General features: G+C 35.6%; 1 protein-coding gene and 1 long non-coding RNA gene across 3 annotated transcripts in view; both read left to right on the top strand.

The window, feature by feature from the left end:
• The window catches only part of LOC127848638 (uncharacterized), a 12,984-nt gene extending 8,782 nt beyond the window's left edge, over positions 1-4,202 (top strand). For both annotated transcript variants that reach the window (XM_052381221.1, XM_052381220.1), the window contains exons 2-5: positions 1-476; positions 1,271-1,392; positions 1,859-1,924; positions 3,281-4,202. The exon at positions 1-476 is cut by the window's left edge and continues 97 nt beyond it. In XM_052381221.1, coding sequence (XP_052237181.1) covers positions 1-476; positions 1,271-1,392; positions 1,859-1,916 — 656 coding nt within the window. In that variant the 3' untranslated portion in view covers positions 1,917-1,924; positions 3,281-4,202. The remainder of the gene's footprint in view (positions 477-1,270; positions 1,393-1,858; positions 1,925-3,280) is intronic.
• A 3,609-nt stretch (positions 4,203-7,811) lies between these two features.
• On the top strand, positions 7,812-10,693 carry LOC127848647 (uncharacterized). Its single transcript, XR_008034624.1, has 2 exons — positions 7,812-7,938; positions 9,659-10,693. It is a non-coding gene; the product is annotated as an uncharacterized LOC127848647 (long non-coding RNA).
• The last annotated feature ends 350 nt before the right edge of the window (positions 10,694-11,043 follow it).

Raw genomic sequence — 11,043 nt, 5'->3', positions numbered from 1 at the left:
CACGTGCTCAACAGGACGTCACGTCACAAAGAGAAGAAGGACAGAACATTCCACCGTCCATCGAAGACCAGAAAATGAGTGTAGATATAAGTGACACACCTTTGATCCTAGACTATCAATCAATTTTTGGCCTCAATAATGGACGTGGGTCGAACGAAAACGCGTCTTTAAAGTTTTCTAGACTATCTAAACAAGAATATCCTAATGTCGGAAAAGTAAAGCAATATTCATCAAAATCAAACAGCGGCACGAAATTTAGCAACACACTCAAAGAAAATGGAAGCAACATTATCCGAGGGACACCAAGGTTTTTGCTAAACAGCAAAGTTCAAGAGGGACAGGACATTTATCAGAAGACGGACGCGCTTCACTTGAGACCGAAGCGGGGCTTCAGGTCCGCGGTCGCTGATCGAATCGCGCACGGGTTTGGGAAAAGATCGAATGCCCTTGACCTTCAAAACGAACAGTGGCAGGCGGTGAGTTGTTTATTTTCCCATAAGAGGGTTCATCGGGTGCCGTGTCCATCATGTTACTTAGGACAATCCTAACTTATGTTATGCTTTTGCTTAATACAAAATAAATGTAAAATGTTCATGTACTGTATTGTCGTCGATAACAAATTTGTGTATAGAATTAACACTGGTTTGATTTTGTTTGTTGTGTTACTCCATTATTTGTTATGTCACTTTATGAACTTTAAACGTAAGTTGTCCGGCATTTAAATTGAATAGCATTGATAAAATATACTTTTTATACAAGGAATGTCTATTTTTGTAGAATACCAAACGACATGTAGATTTTTTTTACACTTAACCACACATGTTGAAATTTTTATTTTGAATTGTATATGCATTAACTCTAAAGTTAAATAAGCTCGTCATTTTTTTTATCTCGAAGATGTCACACTGTTGGAAAATTCGTTACCAATCGTTCAATAATTATACATGCAAAATAAAACCCATCTCAGGGTTCAAGTGCTCATCTTATTTCTAAGGGTTGAAACATATCCGGTTTTAATTACATTCACTGATTTCTTTAAAACTGTAAACAAAACTTTAAAAACGCATTCAAAATATGAAAGCAGTACATAATAGGAAAACTTTTACAACGGGGCTTTCCCGCAGAATACCAGACATTTGCTTTTTCTTCCTAAAACGTCCGCTCGGTCTCCTCACCGTGTAAATTGGCTCCTTATATTGAACAAGATCATTTTCAATTTTCAATTTTGCTAGAGGGTCTCAGGAATAGTGAAAATCATGGATATTTTCAGGTGAAAGCACTTCTTGATTTCTCTCGCTTCGAACAGGAAGTGTACGATGACGATGTAAACACGCTTGTAAGACTGTACCGGAAGTACGGCAACCGGACCTCAAACCAACCTCTCGCTTCAAGGTATCAGCGTCAAAAAAAATGGTGTCAATATCATGTGCGACGTTCTGATTTCTACGCATAATAAATAATGTATACAATGAACTTCCAACATTACACTCACTGCTAAAAACAACAATGCGTTAATTGTTGTCGAATTCATACTGATAATACACTGATAACGGCGTTTGTACGTGGTTTATTTACGTGGTACCATTCTACATTTGTATTTTACAGTTTGAGCTGATCATCTGAAATTTCAAAATACGCTTCACTAAAACTGACAATTTCAACAATACCAAAGAAATCTAGCAAGCCTGTTACTTCCGCTTTATCTACAATAATAAAAGCTTTAATATATTTCAATAGTATAATGACTAAACAATCTAATGCGATTTTGAATCCCTCAATCAAACGCAAAAGAATCAAAATGCTCGTGTAATAATGGCGTTTATAACGCTTTTTGAGGTCGTGTATTTTTCCATTCCAGACCTCCGTTGTCAGAAAATGCGGATGCAGAATTGTTGAAGAAGCTTCTTGAAGCTTAAGAAGCTAGGTACGCAAGAGTAGACATTGACTGGTTTGTTATTATTTGTTTTTTTTTGCTGCTTTTTTCTTTTATATAAGTGACACAAATACTTTTGATATAAAATTGGAATTTTACGTTTATTTTGGTTCCCGATTTTATATATCAAATTTAACAGAGCGTCAGCGATGTACAACTTTAAACTGTGAAATGACGTCATTATTGTGACGTCACGACACTGTTTTATATAATTATAAATTCAAATAACATAATTTATTAAAAAGTCAGTATCCTTTAGTAATACGTTATAAATGTATGTCATATAATTGTAAATGAGGTAAGAATCTTCAAATAAATATTAAAAATATCAGAACTCGCATTGAACAAAATACGGAAATACAAAATAGATTAACATAGGCATACATCCTTTATTTTATCACCGAATAATACATAATTTTATTTCAATAGCAAATAATGTCCAACAGCGAAGCATTTCTGTCGCTAACAGCATCTGTTAAATATAGCAAACTATGAATCTCCAGAGAGAAATGCGTGTTCTAATCCTCAACTTGTGTAACATGACACTAACTATAAACAGTATATTATTTAAACTGGGACCATTGCCTTGGAACGGGAATTGCAAAGCATCGGTTTATAAACATGGATTTCTCGTATTCAGTTTAAATAATAACTGTTCTGAATGTTGGTGGGAAGTAAATTATCTCGACCAAAGTTTCACTGTTCATTCATTAATACGGCCTAACAATACAATCTGTGTTAAAAATAATTTGTATTAACTTAAATATCCAAACAATAGAGCAGGTGGCTTTTCCAAGCTTTTTCGTTTTTTTCTTTCTACTATACTCCAGTTATTTACCATTCGAGCTTCGCTTTATACATGTCCGTAAGGTGACATCCAACATGTGAAGTGCGCAAAAGCTCATCAGGGACGACATTTTCTGCTTTTATTTTATATTTCGTCGCAATGAGGTCTTTTCTAAACGAAAATCCAGTGTGGATGGATTGTGTCATCTCTGACAAGCCTGTGTTGACTGCACATGCTTATCTCTGTTGAAACTTAACGCGCAAGCATTAAGGCGAGTTTCATCGGAACGAGGCTCGTTAAAAAATTATGCTTGATGACAGAAATCTCAAAAATCGCGTTGGGACAAATCAGTCTTAATTAAAAAATACATTATTTAGTATATGATCGAATATAGCAAACGTTGTCAAACACTCAACCTGGATTTTAATAATAAATCTTTAGGATGGACAACAAAAATTACGTTCGGTCGGGACAAACATCAGACATTTTAAAAATAGTTTTATTTTAGCAACAACTACGCATCGTAAGACATTCTCAACGTATATGTGTATCTTTTTCAGACGAATACACAGGGAAGAGTAGATACGAAGATGTGGACTTTAAAATAAACGAATTATATTTAAAATGGTAAAGGCCGAGTTGAATATTTGCTTTGCACGCAAAGGCGACTTAACTTGAAAATTTTCCTTATCTTCAACATGCACATATCCATATTAGTCTAACTCCGTATACAACTATTGCAGTAAAAAAAAAAGATTTTGTTAAAACAAATACGCTTTAATGATATTTCAATTCAATGACTTTATATAACGACCGCGACATATAACTTTTACGGTCAATTGAACGCTTATCGACTAAGTATTAAAATGTCCGAAAAAATCAAAGCATGACTGTTGCACATTTACTATTGTATTTTAGGGTATTTTAATAATGGACAATGGTTACGACACATAATTTATTATCTTTAAACGCAATTAAATCGGGATTGGTTTTAAATGTTATTGCCCAGTTGGGAAAAAATGAAATAAGCATTTTGCAAATATTAGAGAACACGTTGATGTTATCCGAGAAGATTCCTTATTTCAAAAATATTTTAATTAATTAAATTCTAGGAAAAAAGTTGTTATAAGCTTGCTGTATTATTTGTTCACAATACGCACATCGTTTTATTGATATATTTCAACAATGACATTGTTACATTTATGTTACTACAAAAGTTCAAGTTAGTTCTTTTTTGTATGTATTTCGTGCAGTTGAATGTTAGTGATAATCATAAACATAAATTTAAGGTATATTGTTAATATAAACGTTACCACCAAATAAATGTATTTAAAGATTGTTACTATTTTAAGATAAAATTAGCGCAACGCATTTAATAATGCAAGCATTTGACACGAAAACACACATTTGAACCAAACCATTTCGTGAACCTCTATATATTACATTGTATTTTCTCTTGCCAACTCTCTTAACGAAAATCAAAGTTATGAAAAATAAAATAAAGTATTTTATCTATGTGATTATTGCGTTATCATTTATACATATACACTGTGTCTTTCCGTCCTCTTAATCTGTGTGGACTCATACCCCGTCACATCGAAAACAGTCGGTTTAGTCGGTTTTAGAAACGCCGATAGTCTTAGTAAGAAATTCAATGTATATTATCTCTAGGAAATCCAGATACAGTCAACCATCCCATCGGGGGCCTGTAATCGTTTTCATCGCGGCGTTCTTACCTCAAGTTCTCACTCGATCCAAACTGCAATTTCTGCGGCGTTCACGCAGCAATCATCGGCGAAGTCATGACGTCAAAACGTGTGGCGTGACATCGATGGCTCTATTGTGACCTTGACGTTTTTACTACGACTAAGAACGCGACAACGTTATACGAAGAACCCGAAAAGGATGTACTGGGAGCGCACAAGTGTCATCGAAGTCTCCGGGCATCTATGAACAAATTGACATCTCGCCATACCGATGATCGCTCCGCCTACTTAGTCACGTGGCTTAGCTGTTAGAAAACCTAGACAAGCTAACACAAAAGTGGCTTCTTTGCCTACAAATTGTCTATAGATAACGCGATATTCCGAATGATTTTTATGGGCTTTTTTCACCCCCCCCCCCCCTATAACACTGGTAAAAGAAGGGGGTTGTGCCATAAAGTTGTAATGCAAATGCAAAAAAAAGTTTTGAAAGAACATTAGCTATGTATAACGGGTATTTTGGTACATTAAACAAGCTCCCAAACCATGGAGCGTATATTGATAGGAGATGAATCGAGTATTTGACCCTTACTGTAGTAAATTCAATCTTATGCAAAAAAAATAATCATCCGATTTTATTTTTTTATGTTTTACCACCGCGCGTTAAACCGTGTTTTAACTGAGTCACGTGACCGGTAACTATCGATTAGCGTACATCGAAGCGTCGAGGTTATACATTTTGAAGTATCCCTAGCGGTTTTTTATACTTTCATTTCTCGGCCGATTCTGACAAATTATGTATTATTAGAAAGCCTACGTTACATAGGTTTCAGATATATAAATATATATTAAGTTTTTCTTCTGATTTGGGCAGCCCGGGGAGTTATTCTATATACATGGATTCTGAATTCTATAGGTCTTTGCCGAAATCTAACCTGTTACTACGTCTAATGGTACGTGGTATTAGTAATAAAATTAACACATTAACACATCTACAATGGTATTTACCCATGTTTTTTACGAAAATACTAACGAAACATTTTGTCCACACGAATTTGACTCGAATAGCGCGGAATTTCGCTTTAGTTTTACACGCTTTATGACGCCGAACGGGTACCGCAATCCCCAGTTTTAACGTATAAAAGTGATATAAATAATATTAAACTTTACTTATGGGACATTAATCAATCATTATAATCGAAAGTGTAGAAAAACAAAACAATGGCATCGATGAATTTTCAATAAAATAGCAACATAAAATAGAATCTCGTTTTCACTTGTTAAAAAGCGATTTATAACGTTGATTTCGTTAAGTTGCGCTAATACCAATATTCCCTATTAGTTTACATACACTCGTGATACAATTATACTTAATATTGATTGTATGACATTTTCAGTTTCTTAAATAAATTAATCTTCTGTAAGGGTATTTTGGTAATTTTGGTAATTCTACAAATTGAAGCTTCCACTCTCACTTGTCAAGATCACATTTCCGAGTTGGATATTGTATAATTTAATAATTCCTATTACTTATCTATCTTGATGCCGACTGTCCGAGTAACATAAACCTTATTTACACCGTTCTTTATATTTCATTGACTATTTTTTCGAACAAAATAAACGGAACTCGTTTAATAAATGAGAACTATGCATTCAGCTTGTCTAGAAAATGGCGGACAGGTCGTTAGCACGATTTATCGATGGCTGATTGGTCGATTGATATTTAGATAGGAATCTGCAGCAGATTGACAGTTGACGAGATGTCAATTATCTGCGTTTATACGGCGACTCTTGTACCGTTGTACTTCGATTCTCTTAGATTCTTCGCGATCATACTACGCTTAAGGCGTCCAACTGCCGATTTTGCGGCGCCGTAAGCAAAAAGAACGTCTACGTTTTCTGTAGACTTGTCAAAAGTAGTTTTTGGCGTTTGAACGCCGTCTACATGCATTTTCACCAGGATCCTATGGTGTCCTTGACGATCCCACCGCATCCTGTGTAAATAAAGCGCTCACGTGAGTTCACAGTAAATCAATGGATGAAGACATTACCTGGTGATCTAGTTTTTTTACCCCACTTGCATGACCTCGCTATTGTCAAGCAATACATTTCATCAAGATTAAATGATGCCTCTATAATTTTAAGCTTTTATAGATATCACTTGTTTACTTTGTTTTTTTTATGCACGTATCCCATATTAACATTTAGCCTTGAAATCGCAAATATAATTAATCTTTCAAATTGTCGTCGTGCGTGAGTTACAATTGTTGCCTCTTGATTGGTGAAGATTTAACACGGTAATCTAGGTTTAAATGCAAACGAAAAGTGTCAAACTTGGCCTAGATATTTATACGATAACCATTCTAGTCAACATTACCCAGGATAGACTAATACATGAAATGTGAAAACTATAGTGGTAAAAATGTTTTTCTTACTTTTGACCGGGATACCTAGATTTCGGGAACACATGACCAAACGTCAAACACGGCCAATATATTGTCAAGAGAAACAATCTGACCAGGTTTCATCAAGGTTGAGTCTTAAACGCGTCCTCTACTGTTTGGCAAGTATTTTCCGGACAGGAATATTTTCTGGACGTTTAAAAATATTCGTATTTCATAATCTCTTTTCAAATGTTATTATATATAAAAATATGGTTTCATTAATAAGACCATTTTATTGATCTTCAAAAAAGGAAATATCTTGTTTGCCAAAATTACGTATTATGTCGATAACACAAGCGACGGTCCTCTGGTGAAATGAAAATGAAATGCGCATCCATATCCCATTTAAGCGTCCAGACATTGTTAGTGATAGATTGAGCTGTTTGTGTATTTGAACAGACTACGTACTGCAGAGCCTTGTTAAATCTGCGTCGAGGTTGCTTTAAAGGCATTTACTATGGAAAGCCAAAGGGGACCCCGCTAAAATACATATACTTATATAGTAAATATCGGGATTTTCATTTTCCGCGGAACTTTCACTTTCCGCGAAAAACCAAGGCCAGCATAGCCATAAAATACTGCATACAAATCGAAATCTAAAAAGCGCGGAACTTTCATATATTTTCCGTCGGAACAATTATATTTCAACCCTGTAGAGAATGCGGGCTCAAATAATCGCGCGGAACCTTAATATTATCTACTCTGTACAAATAGTAGTGTATAAAATCGCGCGGACCTAATCCACAAAGCGCGGAACACAAATATCTTCCGCGAAAATTAAGCATTGAATTACTGTACAAATCTCGGGTTGCTATGTAAATTGCGGGTTGCTAATGTAAAATCGCGCGGAAGATTCATTACTCCGCGCGATTTTCAATAGCATTGAATTACTGCACGAAATTCGGGTTGCTATGTGGTTACGCGATAAAATTTGATTGGTTCCGAAAGAACCAATCAAAACTCGCGTCTTATCCAGCATTCATGCAGTCATCATGATGACGGTTGTTTCACATTAACACAAAACCTTTTAAGGGCGAAAGAGTGATCAATTTTGATGACATTAGCGATGAGGTTAGTATTTAACATACATGAATTATGAATTTTAATGCAATTAAAACAGCTCAAGAGTATCGAGTGTTGTTTTCACGGTTTGTCTATATGCAAACGTCTTTGTTAAAACATAAACACCCGCAAAACACGTCATAATCATATGTCGTCAAATAATGAACTATAGTGTTTGTGTGTAAGAAACATCTTCCCTTAAGCTCAGTTAGAAGAGAGCCAAGTTATTGTTATGGCAGTCGTATGCTCTAGTACAGCACCGTATACATCTTCAATTAAAAAGAAAAAGAACAAGGCTTTACAGGCAATTCATCCCAAAGGCAACTCGTACCTTGGTCAACTCGTACCCATTTTTAGCTCGGCGTTTTCGGAGAAAACCCGAGGTATTGTCATAGCCAGCTCGTCGTCCGCCGTAGGCGTCGTGCTAAAACCTTAGCATTGGCTCTAAAATCAAAGTGCTCCACCTACAACTTTGAAATTTCATATGTAGATGCACCTTGATGATTTCTACACGCCACACCCATTTTTGGGTCACTAGGTCAAAGTCACTGTGACCTCTAATATAAAACTTTAACATAGGCTCTAAAATCAAAGTGCTTCCACCTACAACTTTGAAACTTCATATGTAGATGCACCTTGATGAGTTCTACATGCCACACCCATTTTTGGGTCATTAGGTCAAAGGCCAAGGTCACTGTGACCTCTACTATAAAACTTTAACATTGGCTCTAAAATAAAGTGCTTCCACCTACAACTTTGAAACTTCCTATGTAGATGCATGTTAATTTGTTCTACACGCCACACCCATTTTGGGGTCACTAGGTCAAGGTCATTGTGACCTCTAAAAAAAAATCTTACAAGCACCTGTAGCAGAGCGTGGCACCCGTTATGCGGTGCTCTTGTTGTCAACTCGTACCTCATTCAAACTATTCAACTTGTTTCATTTGTCTTATTTTGTCACAATTGTAAAATTCTTGAAAGACCACAAGTGTCAATTTTCATCAACACTTTCGCTGCTTATACATATCTGCAACAGACAACTTGCGTGAGCAATGCTTAGATAATTTAAGTGGAAACATCAAGAGGAAAATAAAAATTGTCTCTATGAGTTTGACTTATAAGCTAACCATCCTGCACCTATTTCTGTATATCGGGCACGGGTTTAGTTTGGGTAGGTACAAGTTAACTAAAAAACAGGTACGAGTTGACCACAATGGGTAGGTGTTTACCACGGAACAATTTGACCGGCATGCAGAACAAGATTATTGATTATTATATTTAACTGTCACACAAATCTGAAAGATAACACAATGTATTACAAACACAATGACTGTCAAGACATTCTAAACTCTTACAGTTAACATATAACAGGTGTACACATCTGATATACTGACCAAATTAAATAACTCAAGATTCACACCAGATACGACACAGTTTCAAAACTCAACATTTTGTCTGCATGCCACGCCAATTTAGTCCAAAAAATTTGATTTAACCAGTGAATTCTGAGCTATATATCTTAAAGCAGAATGCACATTATGTCTAAAAAGTGTTTTTCGGCTGTTTTTCGGCTAATTTCTGGTATGAACTATCTTCACACAAAGCATCTGGTAAATCTTCAGATAGCAATAGCAGAATGCTAATAATGAGTATAATGTTCTGTATTGTGGAAGAAATACATGTATTAAAATAATATGATAGTATGAAACATGGTTTTTGTATTTTATAGCTGTAGCAGTGTTCCCAACTTGAACATCATCTTCTGTGTACATATCTGAGGCAGAGCCAGCTTGCCCATCTGACCTCTGTTGTGGACAACCGAGTAAGAGCCAGCTTGCATGTCATCTGTTGTGGACATCCGTGTTAGAGCCAGCTTGCACGTCCTCTATTGTGGACATCAGTGTTAGTGCTAGCTTGCATGTCATCTGTTGTGAACATCCGTGTAAGAGCCAGCTTGCACGTCATCTCTTTTGGACATCAGTGTTAGAGCCAGCTTACACATCCTCTGTTGTGGACATCCGTGTAAGTGCTAGCTTGCACGTAATCTGTTGTGGACATCTGTGTTAGAGCCAGCTTGCACGTCATATGTTTAGGACATCAGTCAGAGATAGCTTGCATGTTATTTACTTGTGGACATTAGTCAGAGCCAGCAAGGACAATCTCTGTTGTGGATATCTGTCTTAGAGCTTGCACGTCATCGGTTGTTCACATCCTTGTAATAACCAGCTTGCACATCAACTGATGTGGAAATCTGAGTCAGAGCCAGCTTGCACATCATCCGTTGTGGACATCTCTTTATGATTCTACTCTTTGCTTAGATTGACACTGTGACTTTAGTGTAATATGTTACAACCTTAAGCTATTCCTATTGTTGAATAAAAATATTGTGTCATTAAAATATATTTTGTTGGATAATTTGTATGTTGAGTTGTATTGTTTGGTCATTGCAAAGTATCAAGTTATTTTAAGACAAGAAAAAGCTCATCTTTCATCATGTATTTATATTAAAATTCTTGAATGTTAGTGAAGGTACAGTTCATATAATTAAAAGCAATTGTAATATGATTGCTTGTGTTTTATTGCACAGTGAATACCATCTTGTCTTTATGCTGACATATAGAACGGAAAAATAGTAAACTGTTGTTTTTATATGCAATGGGATTGTATATGAAGACTTGTATGTTCAGATGAAAAAATTGCCATAATTTTTCTCTTTATATTTTATTCCTGCTAAATGGTTGATGCAATAAAGTTAAGTCTTTAATGACTTGTGTTTCTTGTAATATTATTTGTAAGCAAATTTGGCTGTAGTATTAGATGCATGCTGAACAAGATACTGTAGATCAACATTATATTGTTTGAGTATGAATAGATAATTCAAGGTGCACAGCCATTAATTTTGCCCTCCACCATCTCCGATTTTGGCTAGACAGTTGCAAGTTACTTGCATTAGTATGAAGTCTTAAAATAACTTAAGTATAATTGCTGTTGTGTTATTATTAATCTTTTCCTGCTCTGAGGAAATTTTAAATTTTCTACATGCAAACATCATAAAACCAGAACAGCCTGCAAGTAACTCACAATCTGTTCAGGTTTTATGCTGTTTGCTGCTCA

This window comes from Dreissena polymorpha, chromosome 10, assembly GCF_020536995.1.
Source record: "Dreissena polymorpha isolate Duluth1 chromosome 10, UMN_Dpol_1.0, whole genome shotgun sequence".
Lineage (NCBI taxonomy): Eukaryota > Metazoa > Mollusca > Bivalvia > Myida > Dreissenidae > Dreissena > Dreissena polymorpha.
The sequence above is the reverse complement of the archived record's forward strand: the minus strand, read 5'-3'. Positions and strand labels throughout refer to the sequence as shown.